Source organism: Oryx dammah, unplaced genomic scaffold, assembly GCF_014754425.2.
Source record: "Oryx dammah isolate SB20612 unplaced genomic scaffold, SCBI_Odam_1.1 HiC_scaffold_11056, whole genome shotgun sequence".
In the NCBI taxonomy this organism is placed as follows: Eukaryota; Metazoa; Chordata; class Mammalia; order Artiodactyla; family Bovidae; genus Oryx; species Oryx dammah.
Window position 1 is genome coordinate 2,069 of NW_024080450.1, and position 19,039 is coordinate 21,107.

The window sequence follows — 19,039 nt, forward strand, 5'->3', positions numbered from 1 at the left end:
TTAGGGAGTGTCTGGAACCCAATTTTACCTACCTAAGCAATCTTATTTTCTACTGTTCTCCAGCATAGAGAAGAGGAATTCTAATTTACGGTGTGCAACTCTTGTGCAAGGTAGGCACTGTACTAGGTACTTTATGTATATTATAGCTTTAAATTTTTTAAAATACTCTGCAAGGTAGGTATTTCAGTTTTCTTTTTATGTCTAAATAAACTTGAGATTCCTGAGAAGGCAATGTCAGCCCTCTCCAGTACTCTTGCTTGGAAAATCCCATGGATGGAGGAGCCTGGTAGGCTGCAGTCCATGGGGTCGCTAGGAGTCCGACACAACTGAGCGACTTCACTTTCACTTTTCACTTTCATGCGTTGGAGAAGGAAATGGCCACCCATTCCAGTGTTCTTGCCTGGAGAGTCCCAGGAACGAGGGAGCCTGGTGGGCTGCCATTTATGGGGTCGCACAGAGTCAGACACGACTGAAGTGACTTAGCAGCAGCAGCGGCAGCAGCAGCAAACTTGAAATTGACAGAAGAACGTAACTTGCCCCATGTCACAACTAGCATGGGTAGAAGAGAAATTTAAATCATCCACCTATGTGATCTCTCAAAGCCTGTGTTTTTTCACATTCCTCTTGTATTTCATAGAATTCATCTTTTATCATGTATCCCATGATGTGTCTGTTCTTAATATCATACTTTTGTTCACATGACTCTTTCCTCCTAAAATACTTTCATTCCTTTTCTACCTGTCCAAATGATATCTATCCTTTAAGGACCAACTTAGTAGTTTCTCTTGTGTATGCTTCTTTGTTCTTGTTTACCTTTTTTCCTTCAACTTTTGTAGAACTTTTAATATCTTATTCTGTTCTCTGTTTGTCATATGTGTAAGTTTTCTGTTCCCAACTGGGGTAGAAATGCTTTGAGGGCAAAAGCCAGATTTATGTTTCTTTAAGGCCTACAGGCAAAGCATATAGAAGGTTCTCTATGAATCCTTATAAACTGATTGATCATATAGTGACATTTTATAAGTGTTTTGTAGTTTTCATAAAGCTAAGCTGAAATTTAAATCATTTTATCCTAATTGTATTTCCTTGTATACTAGTTTTTGTTAATAATTAAAAGGTAAATGTAAGCTCTAAACTGTTATATTTAGAATCAAATGTTGGGGAGAGCCATATTTTTTACTTTTAAAAGTTCCATTTCATTCATTTTTATCATGCTCTTAGAATCAGCTACCTATATACTTAAGTTATATGAGATAATATGAAAAAGAATAATGACGTCTTGCAAGACTCCCACCTTCATCACCTCTTCTCTTGCCCAGGGATTTATTTTTGGAATATTAGTCAGAATATGTGACATATTGGAAATAATCTTAAATGCCTTTTCTGTAAATTTTAAATGTCATTAATACAGATTAATAGCATGGTGGTAAATTGAAACAACTTTGCTCAGAATAAATTTAAGTAGTTTTGTTACTTTTTCTATGGAGTTACTTTTGCTATGCTCTAATTATATTGAAATATTTTGTACTCTGTTTGCTTTGTGTTTTGGTGGAAAGATTGATATAAATTTCCTTTTTTTGTGTGATACTAACATGAATCCATGTCATTAACATGGAAGTAAGATTGCTAGGAGAAAAATCAACAACTTGAGATATGCAGATGATACCGCTCTAATGGCAGAAAGTGAAGAGGAACTAAATAGCCTCTTGATGAAGGTGAAAGAGGAGAGTGAAAAATCTGGCTTGAAACTCAACATTCAAAAAACTAAGATCATAGCATCCAGTCCCATCACTTCATGACAAATAGAAGGGGGAAAAATGGAAACGGTGACAGGTTTTATTTTCTTGAGGTCCAAAATCACTGCTGATGGTGACTGCAGCCATGAAATGAAATGATACTTGCTCCTTGGAAGAAAAGCTATGACAAACCTAGACAGCATATTAAAAAGCAGAGACATCACTTTGCCGACAAAGGTCTGCATAATCAAAGCTATGGTTTTTCCAGTAGTCACGTAAGGGTGTGAGAGTTGGATCACAAAGAAGGCTGAGTGCCTAAGATTTGATGCTTTCGAACTGTAGTGCTGTAGAAGACTCTTTTGAGAATCCCTTGGACAGCACAGAGTTCAAACCGGTCCATCTTAAAGGTAATCAACCTTGAATATTCACTGAAGGACTGATACTGAAGCTGATGAAACTCCAATAATTTGGCCACTGATGTGAAGAGCCAACTGCATTGGAAAAGACCCTGATGCTGGGAAAGACTGAAGGCAGAAGAGGGCAACAGAATGAAATAGTTGGATGGCATCACCGACTCAATGAATATGAGTTTGAACAAACTCTGGGAAATGGTGAAGAACAGGGAAGCCTGGCATCCTGCAGTTCATGGGGTCACAATGAGTTGGACATGGCTTAGTGACTGGACAACTACAGCAACAATATGAATCCAATTTCTTTTTACCTTTTAACTGTATATTCCTTAAATACACATTTATATAGTAAAGTATAAAAAGTTAACCTTTAAGAAAGATTACTTTTTCCTGATCATTATTCATTTGGATTGAAGTAATTGAAGTAATTCAGTTCTTTCAGTTATTCCTTAGAAAAGTATGTACAGTTCACTTGGGAATTAACGAGAATTTCTGTATGCCCTTATTTATTATTTTAATTCTAATTGTATTTTCTCTGAGTTAGATCAAGTTTTTGTGATAAACCTAGTTTTCCCTCTCTTTTTGTTGTCTTAGTATAGGGTTGGATGAGATACTTTTAAAGGGATAACATTGATTAGAAATAAATGATTTATCAGGTCCTGATGTCCAGTGTTAAATTTTTCTAATTTTCAAAGTATCCCTTTGAAACAGATTACTCCTTTTAGGAACTGATTTCTGTTTTAGTTCAGTTTTTTAAAATTGTTAAGCAGCAGAAACAATTCTGAGTAACTTTGGCAAAAAATAATTTGGTAAGTGATACTAATTAACAGATTTGAATTAAAAACTAAACAATGAGACCTTGGGAAAGAGGAAAACTAAGAAATTCTGGGGAGCTCTTAGGCATGAACTAGTAGAGCTAGTATACTCACTTTTAGAGGCTATAATCCGCTGATTGAACCCTACTTACTTTGTGTTTGTTCTCAAAATTTAATTCCCAAGAGAACAAGAAATAGCTTCGTCCTTTGCTCCCATCCTGTTGGTGGTTGCAATGGCAGCTGGGGTGTTTGTGGGTATGCTAGCGAGTGGTATAAAGAATCAGGTGGTGACTGTCTTGCCAGAATCCTAGGACACTGGATTGAAGTGTTATTCAAAGGAATGAAGGAAGGTATTGTGGACAGATTAGAAGCAGTGCCCACTGAAGTTCTGTTTTTATTATATGGTATGAATAAGTTGACACATACATGTAAACAAATCCAGGATAGTTTACTGTTGTCCTATTGTAGCTATCCTATATTGAGCTGCATACCTTACTTCCAAAGGTAGACAAGCCAAAGTCTCATTGAGCTACGGTACCAGTTCTGTTGGGCAGTTAGGAAAAGTAAGTCTTGAAGAATAATTTGATTGGAGGTGGCAGGAGCTGGATTGTTAGAGGTTAAGGTGAGACTGAGTGGTGAGAGAGAGGAACCAAAAGATACAGATCACAAAGAGTCATTTTACTATAGTAGTATTAGATGACTTTAAAGGTAGACCAGTCATACAAAAGGAATAAAAAGAAAACAGTAAAAAGATGCACTGGAAATTTTCTGTAACATCAGGCATATGCCAAAACAATTGGTCACCTTATTTAAGGTTCTGTACCTGCACATTAGTCTGTCTTAAGGATATGGTATGTTTTATAATGCTTATTGAGTTTTTAGTATTCTTATTTGTTTTTAGTAACATTATATTTTCTGTCTCCAAAACTAGATACCATCTCTGACATCTGTTATAGTGTCAATTTCTTTGTAGGATTTTTTTTTTATTAGAGTAAAAAGATTGAGTTACACAACAGATAATTGGCAGTGAGGAAGTAAAAATATCAAAATTGTAAGTTTTTGCTTTGGTATCATCTATAAAACATGCAGTTCTCTACTTTGGTATGGATAGATAACTTTAGAGAACCCAGCTGTTTTTTATGGAGTTCTCTACTTTGGTATGGATAGATAACTTTGAAGAACCCAACTGTTTTTTAAAGTATTTGTTTTCTTATTCTGTATATATTATCATCATTATTTCACTGGTGTCAAATAATGCTATATCTGTTTATTGTGAAACTTTTTACTTTTAGCTGACATCTGAAATGTTTGAAGCAGATCTTGAGAAGGCATTGTTGCTGAGTAAATTAGAATATGAAGAACACAAAAAGGTATTTACACATTTATTGATTTAGATATTTTACGTCGTCAAAAGTTTGAACCAGCCTTCCTGAATTTTGCATAAAAGTTCTCCTTTAAAGTCTGTTGTAAAAATCCATCCTTGTATCAAAGTATTAACAAAGTTTTTATGAGATTCTCCTCAAGTTTTGAGATATACCACAAACATGTGGTGTCTGGTGATTTGGAATGTTTAGTTAAGAAATTTCTCCACCCACAATGAAAGGGAGAGAGGAAATGAATAGCAGATGATTTATTTTAACTTATTTTAAATGAACATAGAAAATAGTTAAGATTTAAAAATTTGAGTAGCTCTGTATACAGGGGCATCCATTAAAAGACCCTCTACTGAAGGTACACTGTAGTTAAAGTAAGTGAGAGGATGTTTCTGATAATCTGACCTTGTGAATTTAGCATTTATCACTAAGCTTTAATATTGGGCTATGTGTTGAAATGCATTATATAGCTTGTAACTGTAGGGATATTTAAGCAAAAAGTAGCATTTGTTTCTATTTTCTGTATTTAAATTGAGCATTTATATTATCTCCATATTGTGTAACATTTTAGTCTTTTGCATACGTTGGTAATTTTTTTTTGGTCTGTAAAATTTATTCAACTTGTGGTTACTTAGTGGTTGATCATAAATGGCCTTTGGGCTTAAGGGCCTTTAGACTATATCACTGTACACTAACTCCTTCACTCAACATGAAGGGTGTTAGAGGAGTGAACATTTACAGTAGATGATTTTGCTATTTATTTGTAGCTCAAGGGAAGAGGATGAAAGTTGCCATTAGACTGGACTTGCTACACTGTATATGTTAGTTTCATTTTTCATGTCCCTATTTGTATTATCTGGAATAATCAAGAATAACTGTAATCCTTACTGTTATTTGTTCATTTAGACACAAACCTGGCAAATACAAAAGTGGATTCAGCTAGCTTTACTATGATTTAATCATTTAAATGAACTTTCAGATTACACTGGAAAAATCCTCCTGACTTGCTTGGTTCGAAGATAAAATTTATCAAGTAGAATATTATCTTACAGTGATGATTTGTTGTTAAATATATATCTACACTCTAAAGCTAAAAGGATTAGCCATACCTTTAGAGGAGGAATAGAGTAGATGGTATTGGTAAAATATGCTCCCAGCCAGTTTTTTTGAGGCAGTCATAGGCCTGGTGCCTAAAAGCTCATGTTTTATCAGACTATAATGATTCTCAGAGAATGGTCAGACTCCTTTTCTATGTGATGGCTGCTGCTGCTGCTCCTTAGTTGCTTCAGTTGTGTCCAGCTCTGTGCTGCCCTATGGACTACAGCCTGTGGACAGGCTTCTCTGTCCATGCGATTCTCTAGGGAAAAAATACTGGAGTGGGTTGCCATACCTTCCTCCAGGGGATCTTCCTGACCCAGGGATCAAACCCAGGTCCCCTGCATTGCTGGCACAGTCTTTACTGCTGAGCCACGAGGGAAGCCCCATGCAATGGCTACTGCTGCTGCTGCTGCTCAGTCGCTTCAGTCGTGTCCGACTCTGTGCGATCCCATAGACGGCAGCCCACCTAGTTTGATGTAATTACACTGATGTAGATATTAAGTCAGTATTCCAATAAAATAACTATGATTATTTTAGCCTAAAGGTTTTCATAATAGCTAAAGTGTGGGATGGCATTTTTGATCCTGTCATTCACTCTCCAAATATTTTTTTGAATAGTCAAAAATTGCTAGGCATGCAGTACAAAAATAGAGACATGGTCCAAGCTATTGAATTTAGTAGAAGGAGTGAAGTGAGAGACATACATATAATTGTAGTGTATAGTATTGAGAGATTTTATGTTTTCATTGCAGTGGGAATTCAGTAAGATAGAACTTTCTGTGCTTTTGATGGGGGTGGATTTTAGGAAAGGATTCTTTTTTGTTTGATAAATCTGAAGTGTTACAGTATGTAAATATAAGATGTATAGTGTGTTAGTTTGATATATTTGTATATTGTAGTATGATTGCCAGTGAAGTGATATTTATCATATGATAGTGTTGCAATATATAGTATTACTGATTTTTATTCATTATACTGTGCATTGGATCTCTGTGGTTTATTTATTACTCATTATAAGTTTGTATACTTAAACACCATTGGTCTCATCTTACCATCCCCTGGTAACTACTTTTACTCTTTTTTAATAGGTTTGACTTTATTTTTTTTAAAAAGATTCCTCATATAAGTGATATCATTCAGTACTTCTCTTTCTCTAACTTATTTCACTGAGCATAATGTTATTAAGGTCTATCCATATTGTGACAGGATATCTTAGGATGGCAGGATATCTTAGGAAAAGGTTCTTAAAGAGGAGTCTTGAAGTATTAAAAGTTCATCAGTAGGCAAGAGAAAGGCATTCTCAAGGAAGTAGAGGTGAGTATATATCTTGTATGTATACATGTGAAAGAGTAGCATTTTGAAAAACTGTAATTTAGTACCTAGAGTTGCTGGAGATACTGCCTCCAGAATAGAGTATAAACATTGTGTGCAGACGTAGGAGATTGTCTTTTATACATTTGTTGGGAGAGAGCTGTTGAATATTTTTAACTTTTAGATTTCAGGTTTTCATTTTAGAAACTCATGCTATAACAGTGTAGAAGATGAGTGGTGGGGCTAAAACTAGAGAGTATTGTAATGTCAAGTTAAAGAAGGCAAGGGAAATACAAAGTATGAAGTCCACGGGGTTGCAACGAGTCAGACACGACTGAGTGACTGAACTGAACTGAACTTCCCTGCTGGGGATGAATAAAAGAGGATAGATTTAAGAGCTCTTTAGGAGATAAACTCAACAAGACCTAGTAACTAATGTGCACATAAAATATAAAGGAAGAATAGGCAAGGATCACTGAGGTTTCTAGCCTAGACAGTGTAATGATGGTGACATTAAATAAAGTACTCACTAGGAGTTCAACATGCTTAGTTTGCAGATGTTTATTGAACATTCCATGTGAGTTGTCTGTACATACACAAGTCATCAGAATTTTAAATTTTGAGTTTGAAGAACAACAGGTATAAAGGATATGAAGATAGATTAAGCATGGAATAATGGTGAACAGCAGCTGCATTTTAAAGAACATAGTTGGGAAAAGAGAAACCAGTGAAGGAGAAATAAGCATAGTCAGAAGTATATTGAGGAAACCAAGAGATGCTTAAAAAAAAAAGTCTTTGGATTTGGCTTTGAAAAAGAAAACTGAAAGTGTGAGTTGGTCAGTTGTGTCTGACTCTGCCACCCCATGGACTGTAGCCTCTGTCCATAGAATTCTCCAGGCAAGAATACTGGAGTGGATTGCCATTCCCTTCTCCAGGGAATCTTCCCAACCCAGAGATCGAACCTGAGTCTCCCGCATTGCAGGCAGATTCTTTACCATCTGAGCCACCCGGAGGCTGACTTTAATTTTAGTGTCAGAGACTAGCAGAAGCCAGATTTCAGTTTGTTTGAGAAAGGAAATTGACCCTAGATTATTGTGTTAACTTTGGTCCTGCAATGAAGAAGAGGATGAGCAACTCAAGAGTTATAGATCAAGGTATAGCTTTTAATTTTTATTTTATTGTTTAATAGGCAAAAGATTAAGTATATCCATAAACAGGTAACTTTTTATACAGTTTGGCTAGTCTCTGTTTTGATTTTTTATTTGCCTCTTTAAAAATATAACTTTAATAAACATATTGCATATTGGTGAATTGATTTTACTGGTGTAAACCAAGCTTAATTATTGTTGGTAATTTTTTTTAGGAATATGAAAATGCTGAAAATGCATCAACTCAGTCAAAGATTATGAATAAAAAAGACAAAAGAAAGACTCATCAGGGAAAAGACAAACCTCTCACAATATCACTAAAAGAGTTTCAATCTGAAGGTAATATATGTACAAAATCTATTAAGCCAGAGAAACTATTCTGAGTCTTTGTATACTTAAGTTTAAGTACCTTTCTAATTTTTAAATTAAGATTGTTTCATTAATATGTTACTTAGAATGTAAAACATGTAAACCTGCTTGGAAATAAACTATTTGGGGGTTAAAGTGATTTAAAGACAGTCATTAAAACCTCATAAAATTTCAGTAAGAATTTATCTTTCTGTATTTCTGAATTTGCCCCTTTTCTAAAATTCACTGAAAATAAAAATTGATATTTGTAGTTTTGAGTCATCTTGAAACATATTATTGTCCTTACACATAAAGTAATTTGACTGACACTAGACTAGAAATAGGAGGCTTCCCAGGAGGTGCAGTGGAAAAGAATCTGCCTGCCAGTGCAGGAGACATAGAAGACATGGGTTCGATCCCTGGGTTGGAAAGATCCCCTGGAGAAGGAAATGGTAACCCACTCCTGTAATCTTGCCTAGAGAATCACATGGTCAGAAGAGCCTGGTAAAATACAGTCCATGGGGTTGCAAAACAGTTAGACACGACTTAACAACTAAATAACAACAAGCCATGCTTACACCAATCAAAACAGTTGCTGAACAGATAAACAGCAAGGTCCAACTGTATTGCAGGGAATTATATTCAAAGGAAAATAAGAGTAGTTGCTGACCAAATGAACAGCTGTTTGTTTATTGATCTTGAAGTCAGTTTGACTCTTATGAATTTAAACTTAATACACTGGTCATCCCTTGGACTATAGCCCACCAGGCTCCTCTGTCCATGGAATTCTGCAGGCAGGGAATACTGGAGTGGGTTGCTCTTCCCTTCTCCAGTGGATCTTCCCAACCTGGAGATCGAACCCAGATCTCCTGCATTAGAGGCAGATTCTTTACCATCTAAGCCACCAGGGAAACCGTCAGTGAGGATTAGTAAGACCATAACAGTAATATATATTAAAAAAAAAACTTCACTGTTTTTAGAAACAAGCCTGTCTGTGAGTTCAGTTCAGTCGCTCGGTTGTGTCCAACTCTTTGCGACCACATGAACTGCAGCACGCCAGGCCTCCCTGTGCATCACCAACTCCTGAGTACACCCAAACCCATGTCCATCAAGTCGGTGATGCCATCCAGCCATCTGATCCTTTGTCATCCCCTCCTCCTCCTGCACTCAATCTTTCCCAGCATCAGGGTCTTTTCAAATGAGTCAGCTCTTCGCATCAGGTGGCCAAAGTATTAGAGTTTCAGCTTCATCAGTCCCTCCAGTGAACACCCAGGAGTGATATCCTTTAGGTTGGACTGGTTGGATTTCCTTGTAGTCTGTGAAGTTAGGAATAAATTTAGAGGATTTCGTTGTTTACATTTAAGGATGAGGAAAGTTTTTCCTGTAGCTGACTTTTCCAATTAAGTCACTTTGTTTTGGGGTTAAAAGAACAGATACATGTTAAATTTCCAATTTTAGTAAGAATGATTTTATGTAAGAGTTATGTCATTATAAACTAGGCAAAGATATGAAAAGAATGTTTTTAAAAACTTTATTTATCATATGTTTAAATACTATGTAAATTTATTAGATGAGTTAAGAATGACATTAGTATGATATTGTTAAAGGCTGGCTGCATAACTATTTCAAAACATGATAAACACTATCATGGTTCTTCCCTGGGTTTCTGGCTTCACGTTGAATACTAAGTAGAACATGCAAGAAGAATGACTGAGTAGCCTATCAGGATTTGGTAGTTTGACCTGAAACACGATTTTGACATTTACTGGGTTTATGGACTCTATTCTGATCGGTGGATGCTTTAGAGAACTGGACCCAGCTTTTAGATTTGCAAATAGATTTTTCATAAGAAACTATGCTGTTAAATTATTTTTAGTCTTTGAGAATGGAAAGTTTCTACTGTGCCTGAGAAGCATTGTTAAATATTAGATACCTTGATCATCTCCAATTTAAATAAGAACACTTGCTACCTATTAGTTTCAACCTTTTGTCTATGTGGATTCCCTGTGTCTTCCTTGTAATCATTTCCCAGAAATACCATGTTGTTACTAAGTCAACGGTTTGTTTAATTCTGATATAGTTGTGTCAACATAAATATACATTAATTTTTAGGATTTTTTTCACAGTATTATTACTATAATATGTGTTTTAAATTTTTATTTTATTTTTTATTTTTTTGGTTTAAAAATTTTAAAAAAACCTAGCTAATAGTTTTACAGGACACAAATTACTGTTCTACCTTTTATCCCACAAAGGCAGTGGTCTGTACAATCTTTACCCTGTGATTTGATTTTAGACATGTTTACCTCTCTTCAAGTGCCCCCCCCCAAAAAATAGTTATGTGAAACAACAAATCTAAAATATATGAAATTCAAATGTTTAGAATTTAATAATACCCCTTGGTATGGGAGGCATTTAGTGGGATATGAATCCTTAAGCTGAGCAAATTAGTAATTATATGGTAAATTTTAACATCTTATCCCTAGAAAAGTAAATCTGATGTGAGTCCCAGACAACCCCCAAATGACTTCTGTAACTCTTATTGTTGTTGTTCAATCGCTAAGTTATATCGAACTCTTTTGCGACTCCATGGACTGTAGCCCACCAGGCTTCTCTGTCCATGGAATTTCCCAGGCAAGAATATTGGAGTGAGTTGCCATCTCCTTCTCAAGGGGATCTTCTTGATTCAGGGATGTAGGTGGATTCTTTACTGCTGAGCCACCAGGGAAGCCTGGTGTAACTCTTATAATTTTGAAATTCTTTTCAATAACTTAAATATTTTGTACATATTGAAATATTTTATATGTTAATGTCCTTCAGTGAAGTCTCACTTTTTTTGTTTGTTTGTTTACAGATCACATTAGTAAAAAGACTGAGGTAAGTATTATTGTAACCATCTTTAACATTTGTTGGTTTTAAGAGTAGTACTTTAGTGTTTATAAGTTTTTTTTGAGATATAGCCATTTAAAGGATAGCCCACGTTTGTCATGAATAATTAAACTCAATCCTTTGTCTTGCAATTAAAATGATATAAAGTACAGTACAGTAGAATAAAAGTACTATTTGCATGAAATACAGTATCATTTGACTTTAGCATCCTAGTTGTGTGTCTAAAGGTTACCACATGTAAGTTTAAAATTTTAGGGAAAAGTGGTTAATACTTGAAAACGTTATTAAAAAAAAATCCTGAAACCATGACTCAGAATATTTTGGAGTTATAGAAATTGTGAGGTAAGCTGTGATTTTATTGTTTATACCTATGGATAAGATTAACCTCGTCATATATTTCTCTTATCATTTGCCATTAGAGGGTAGTGCAACCTACACATACTTTTCTAGTGTTATTGGTTACTTTTTTCTGTTAAGACTAATACAGTCTCTATAAACCTTTTAGCATTGGCAGGTACTTCTATAAAATACCTTCTAATATTGAGGAAGGTACTAATAAAATGTTAAGAGTTCTTTGGCTTCTTTAGGTAATAATCTAAGGTTTCATTATTTTTGTGTCATGTATGTTTTCTTGTTAGTAATTCTGTTAATTGATTTTTTTAATAGTCAGATGTTCCTTGATTTCACTGTAGAATACATACATAGTTTTGATTATTTTTGTTGTTTCAGATGTTTTCTTGACAGGTCAGGGAAATGAAATCCTTTCTAAGAAAACCACATCTATATAACTCTGTAACTATATTAGTAATATAATCCTCAGCTGTGTACTCAAACACAAAACTCATTTATTGTTAAAACAGATGATTGAAATTCTTTTAAAGTTATTTACAAGCCACTGTCACTGTTTTTAGATTAAAATTAAATGACTGCAAATATAGACTGAATATTATATATTAGAAGATCCTCTGAAGAAGGGAATGGCTACCCACTCCAGAATTCTTGCTTGGAGAATTCCATGAACAGTGGGCTACAGTCCATGGGATCGCAAAGGGTCGGACACGACTGAGTGACTAACACACACACACACACATTAATTATGTGTTTGAAAGTGGAAGATGTGTGTACTTTTGGAGTGATTTTATTTTTTTTTTAATCCATTGATTTATTGGGAGGGTAGTTTTATGCAAATGATAAAACAGATACATGTATTCTTCAGATAGTACTGGCAACTGTTAGTGGAGGGAAAGATAATTTTCATGAGCTATTTATGCTTGCTTTTTTTCTTCACTGACATGAAAGGAAAAAACAAAGCAGACTGACAGGATCTATTTAATATATTTAACCCAAGTTGCATTTAAACAAACATGAGACATAACATATGTTTTGTGTTTCATTATAGTTCTAGGCCTGTATTTATCTATTTTGAAATAATTTGATATGTAATAAAATTCACTGTGAGTAATCTTGATGATTAAGATGTTATAAATATTTGTAAATGCAGTCTAATTATAATTTATTTCCTACATAAATATTTTAAGAAATTGGTCACAAAAATATGTATCACATTATTCTATGATATGTATTGAAAATATACCAAAGTTATGTTCTGCTACTGTTGAATGTATTACTGATTTTCTGGGGATTTGGATACTTAAACTGAAGGAATTGAAGAAAATAGGGAAATTGAAGAAATTAGGGAAATTCTTAAATTGAAGAAAGTAGGGAAAACCACTAGAACATTCAGGTATGACCCAAATCAAATCCATTATGATTATACAGTGAAAGTGACAAATAGATTCAAGAGATTAGATTTCATAGAGTGCCTGAAGAACTATGGATGGAGGTTGGTGACATTGAACAGGAGGCAGTGAGCAAGACCATTCCTAAGAAAAAGAAATGCAAAAAGGCAAAATGTTGTCTGACGAGGCCTTTCAAATAGCTGAGAAAAGAAGAGAAGCTAAAGGCAAAGGAGAAAAGGAAAGATATTCCCATTTGAATGTACAGTTCCAAAGAAGAGCAAGGAGAGATAAGAAAGCCTTCCTCGGTGATCAATGCAAAGAAATAGAGGACAGCAATAGAATGGGAAAGACTAGAGATCTCTGCAAGAAAATTACAGATACCAAGGGAACATTTCATGCAATGATGGGCACAATAAAGGACAGAAATGGCATGGACCTAACAGAAACAAGATATTAAGAAGAGGTAGCAAGAATACATAGAAGAACTATACAAAAAAGATCTTCATGACCCAGATAACCACGATGGTGTAATCACTCACCTAGAGCCAGACATTCTGGAATGCAAAGTCAAGTGGGCCTTAGGAAGCATCACCATGAACAAAGCTAGTGGAGGTGATGGAATTCCGGCTGAACTATCTCAAATCCTAAAAGATGATGCTGTGAAAGTGCTGCATTCAATATGCCAGCAAATTTGGGAAACTCAGCAGAGGCCACAGGACCACAGGAAAAGGTCAGTGTTCATTCCAGTCCCAAAGAAAGGCAGTGCCAAAGAATGTTCAAACTACTGCACAATTGCCCTCATCTCACACGCTAGTAAAGTAATGCTCAAAATTCTCCAAGCCAGGCTTCAACAGTATGTGAACCAAGAACTTCCAGATGTTCAAGCTGGATTTAGAAAAAGCAGAGGAACCAGAGATCAAATTGCCAACATCCATTGGATCATAGAAAATGCAGGAGTATTACAGGAAAACATCTGCTTTTGCTTAACTCTCTCCACTTCCCTTGAGTGTGGGATGTATTTAATAACTTGCTTCCGAAGGTAGACTGTAGAAAGGGAGGGAAAGTAACTACACTGGAGAAACCTGGCAAACATAGCCTTGCCAGGTGATAAATGTTAATATTAGTGTTAAATCATGTTGGTAGTATGTATCCTTGATGTGATGAGAACGGCCTAATCCTCTGTGGTTTTTTCCCCTAAAACACATGTCTAGTTTTGAGAAAAACATCAAACAAATGCATATCCAGGACCATTCTACATAATAACTACCATTCTACATAATTACATTGTAACATTGTACATACTGTACATGTAATACATACATTGTACCTGTATGACTTGAAAATATAAAGGTCATCAAAAACGAAGTCTGAGAAAATGTCATGGCTCAGAGAAGGCTACGGAGACAGGATAACTAAATGTAATATATCCTGGATGGGATCTTGGAACAGAAAAAGAACATTAGAGAAAACTAGTTCTAGGAAAATCCAGATAAAGTGTGAAGTCTAATTATAGTAATACGCCAGTAATGGTTCCTTAGTTGTAACAAGTGTACCACAATTATGTAAGAAGTTATCAACAAGGGACACTGGGTGAGAGATATGTATGGAAATTCTCTATTATCTGAAACTTTACTGTAAATCTAAGACTTTTCCACATTTAAAAGTTTATTTTAAAAATTGATCAGTGGTTTCAAGTGTTGTGAGCCATTATAAAGTTAGGGTTAAGGCTAGTAGCTATTAATAATTATTTCCTTGATTCATTATTTCTTTAGAGCTGTTATTTAACTTTTAACTTCAGGAATACCTGCATATAATAATAATTGAATGGTAGAATTTATAAAATCAGTGGTATCTCAACTATTGTCATTCTCTTACTACATATTAAAATCCTCCTCATGTTTCAAGATTGACTCCGTGTCAAGCTGTACAAGTGTATGTGCTATACTTTCTCATACTACCTTGCCTCCCATGTATTCTTTCCTTCCATCTTTCTCAGTGGTGTCTTGTCCATGAATAGTTGTTAGTTCTTATAAGAGTGTGAAATCAGGAACAACGTATGTCACCATCTTGGTGATGTCACACGCCTCCATTTTTCTTTATTTGGCTAACTATGCTTTAGAACTTGGCCAAAGAGTCACTTTTTTTCCTGGAAAAGTTACCTCATCGTGGTCTTATTTAGATGCCCAAACATCCTGTGTATGCTTGATAGCACTCAACATCCTGTTTTATCACTGTTTTGCTTCTTGAATAAATTTGATTTTTTTGAAATCTGGGACCATATCTTACTGCTTTAATTTCTCTGGTAGTCCTAACTCTTTTCATAGTGTGTATGTGTGTTTGTGCACATGTGCGCATGCATGCACTAACTCCTTTCACACTGTGTGTGTTTTCACACGCACACATGCACTAACTTCTTTCATATGGTGTGTGTGTTCACATGCGTGCATGCACTAATTCCTTTCATACTGTGTGTGTGCGCATGCACTCCTTTCATTGTGTGTGTGTGTGCATGCACGTGTGCACTAACTCCTTTCATACTGTGTGTATGTGTGTCTGCTTGCCTGCACGTGCATATGCTCAGTTGTGTCTTGACTCTTTGTGACCCCATGGACGCATGAATGTTATTTGATGAATGAATGTTCTGCCTTCTTACTAAAACTTTCTCTAGCCTTTTTGGACTGCTTCTCCTTGTATTTTTATCACACTGTAACAGAGAAACATGTTTTAATTGCTCTGCCAGTTCAAGCACATTGTTAGGGTCTTCATGGAGCTCAATATTAAGAAGAATTCTGAGACTGCATCCTTGCTCAGCAAGAAAAAGTGCCACTATCAGTTAATTATGTTTGCCATTAATAAAAGAGGGAGAAGTGGCTTCATGCTTTATAGTTATTTTTCATCTCTGACATGTTCAGAACAGTGCTTAGTTACTACATTTATTATTATATTGTGTGATAGTTTTTATCTTTCTCAGTAAATTGTGAGTTCCAGAAGAGTAGCTAATATGTGGCGTAGTGCTAATTGCATAGTAAAGGTTTAACAAATAATTATTTCAAGTCAGATTCAAAACTTGAGTCTGTCAGGGTCTATTCTAGGGGAGAGAAGATAGGCTTATCCCATATATAATGAAATTTTTAATATTATGCTTAAAGAAAGAACACCATTATTTAGATTTCTTCTTGGAATAAATTTGGAGCACTCAAGTGCGGAAAAGAGAAATAACATACAGATGGAGCATTTTGAGGTTTGCATGTTACTGTATATTAAGGTATCTTAAAACTTTACAGCTAGGAGGTTGTTCTTCTAAAATGTGGCTTAGAGCCCTTAGAAATATGAATCAAATTGTCAACAAGTGCATTTGTATTTCTCAGTTTATAAATGATACATTCTTTAGATAGAAAACAGGTACTCAGTGGGAAACTAGATTTGTTTTTAATTGAAGTATAATTTTCACACAGTAAAATGCACCAGTCTTAAGTATGCAGCTTTGACACATATGTAAAGTTATATGACCTACATTTCTATCAACATAAAGAACATTTTCATTACATCAAAAAATTCCCTTCTGTACCGTCCCTGTTATTCCTCGTGCCCTATCCTGCTTCCTACAGGCAGCCACTTTTGTGGTTTTTACTGTCATAGATTAGTCTTGACTCTTTATTTAAAATAGAGCATACGGTATGTTATTCTGGGGTCTCAGCAGAATGTTTGAGGATTCATCCATGTTGTTGTGTATTACTAGTTCTTCTTTCCATTGTTAAATTATGTTCTGTGGTGTAAACATGACACAGTGAGCTTATTCATTCCCCTGTTGGTGAACATTTGGTTTGTTTCCGTTTTTTGACAGTTATGAATGAGGCTGCTATGATATTTTAAAGAACAGCTTTATCAAGGTTTAATTTACAGGTACTATAAACATCCATTTTAAATGTACCTTTTTTTTTTTTTAAGTGTACTGTTCAGGTAATTTAATGTGACTATTTACAGAGTCCTACAGTCATTACCATGATCTAATTTTGGTAAACTACTGAAGAGTTTTCCAAAGTGGCTGTGCCATTTTATACTTGTGGAAGTATAGGTAGAAATTTGTGAAATAAGGAAAGTTATTGTTGCATTCCCTGCAGGAAGGCTAAGAAAAGGTTTTTTTTAATGATGCTAACTAACTTTAGTACTTGGACTCTGTTTAGTTCAATTCAGTCACTCAGTGTGTCCGACTCTTCTCGACCGCATGGACATTAGAACACCAGGCTTCCGTGTTCATCACCAACTCCTGGAGCTTACGCAAACTCAAGTCTGTCATTCAAGTCTGTGATGCCATCCAACCATTACATCCTCTGTCGTCCACTTCTCCTCCGTCCAGCAATCTTTCCCAGCATTAGGGGCTTTTCCAGTGAGTCAGTTCTTCTTGTCAGATGGCAAAAGTGTTGGAGTTTCAGTGTCAGCATCAGTCCTTCCAGTGAATATCAGGACTGATTCCCTTTAGCATGGGCTGGTTGGATCTCTTTGCTGTCCAAGAGACTCTCAAGAGTCTTCTTCCAACACCACAGTTCAAAAGCATCAATTCTTCAGTGCTCAGTTTTCTTTATGGTCCAACTCTCATATGACTACTGGAAAAACCATAGTTTTGACTAGATAGACTTTTGTTGGCAAAGTAATGTCTCTGTTTTTTAATATGCTGTCTAGGTTGGTCATAGCCTTTCTTCCAAGGAGCAGGCATCTTTTAATTTCCTGGCTGCAGTCACCATCTGCAGTGATTTTGGAGCCCCCAAAAATAAAATCTGTCACTGTTTCCACTGTTTCCCCATCTATTTGCCATGAAGTGATGGGACCAGATGCCATGATCTTCGTTTTCTGAATGTTGAGTTTTAAGCCAACTTTTTCACTCTCCTCTTTGACTTTCATCAAGGGGCTCTTTAGTTCTTCTTCACTTTCTGCCATAAGGGTGGTGTCATCTGCATATCTGAGGTTCTTGATATTCCTCCCGGCAATCTTGATTTCAGCTTGTGCTTCTTCCAGCCCAGCGTTTCTCATGATGTACTCTGCATAGAAGTTAAATAAGCAGGGTGACCATATACAGCCTTGACATACTCCTTTCCTATTTGGAACCAGTCTGTTGTTCCATGTCCAGTTCTAACTGTTGCTTCCTGACCTACATACAGATTTCTCAGGAGGACGGTCAGGTTGTCTCATGTTCCCATCTCTTTCAGAATTTTCCACAGTTTGTTATGATCCACACAGTCAAAGGCTTTGGTGTAATCAATAAAGCAGAAGTAGGTGTTTTTCTGGAACTCTCTTGCTTTTTCAGTGATCCATCAGATGTTGGCAATTTGATCCCTGGTTCCTCTGCCTTTTCTAAATCCAGCTTGAACATCTGGAATTGGTTCACATACCGTTGAAGCCTGGCTTGGAGAATTTTGAGCATTACTTTGCTAGTGTGTGAGATGAGGGCAATTGTGCAGTAGTTTGAACGTCCTTTGTCATTGCCTTTCTTTGGGATTGGAATGAACACTGACCTTTTCCAATCCCGTAGCCACTGCTGAGTTTCCCAAATTTGCTGGCATATTGAATGCAGCACTTTCACAGCATCATCGTTTAGGATTTGAAAAAGCTCAGGTGGATTTCCATCACCTCCACTAGCTTTGTTCATTGTGATGCTTCTTCCTAAGGCCCACTTGATTTTGCATTCCAGAATGTCTGGCTCTAGGTGAGTGATTACACCATTGTGGTTATCTGGGTCATGAAGATCTTTTTTGTATAGTTCTGTGTATTCTTGCGACCTCTTCTTAATATCTTCTGTTTCTGTTAGGTCCATGCCATTTCTGTCCTTTATTGTGCCCATCATTGCATGAAATGTTCCCTTGGTATCTGTAATTTTCTTGAAGAGATCTCTAGTCTTTCCCATTCTATTGTTGTCCTCTGTTTCTTTGCATTGATCACTGAGGAAGGCTTTCTTATCTCTCCTTGCTCTTCTTTGGAACTGTACATTCAAATGGGAATATCTTTCCTTTTCTTCTTGCCTTTAACTTCTTTTCTCAGCTATTTGAAAGGCCTCGTCAGACAACATTTTGCCTTTTTGCATTTCTTTTTCTTAGGGATGGTCTTGCTCACTGCCTCTTGTATTACTGCCTCTTGATCACTGCCATTAGTACAATGCACTCTTGAACTAAACTTTAAATGA

At 35.9% G+C, this 19,039-nt stretch overlaps 1 protein-coding gene across 2 annotated transcripts in view; it reads left to right on the forward strand.

Moving 5' to 3' along the window:
• The first annotated feature begins 4,225 nt into the window (after positions 1-4,225).
• Positions 4,226-19,039, forward strand: part of LOC120860295 (G kinase-anchoring protein 1-like) — a 60,830-nt gene continuing 46,016 nt past the window's right edge. For both annotated transcript variants that reach the window (XM_040236069.1, XM_040236070.1), the window contains exons 1-3: positions 4,226-4,328; positions 8,104-8,227; positions 11,091-11,113. In XM_040236069.1, the coding sequence (XP_040092003.1) occupies positions 4,263-4,328; positions 8,104-8,227; positions 11,091-11,113 (213 nt within the window). In that variant the 5' untranslated portion in view covers positions 4,226-4,262. The remainder of the gene's footprint in view (positions 4,329-8,103; positions 8,228-11,090; positions 11,114-19,039) is intronic.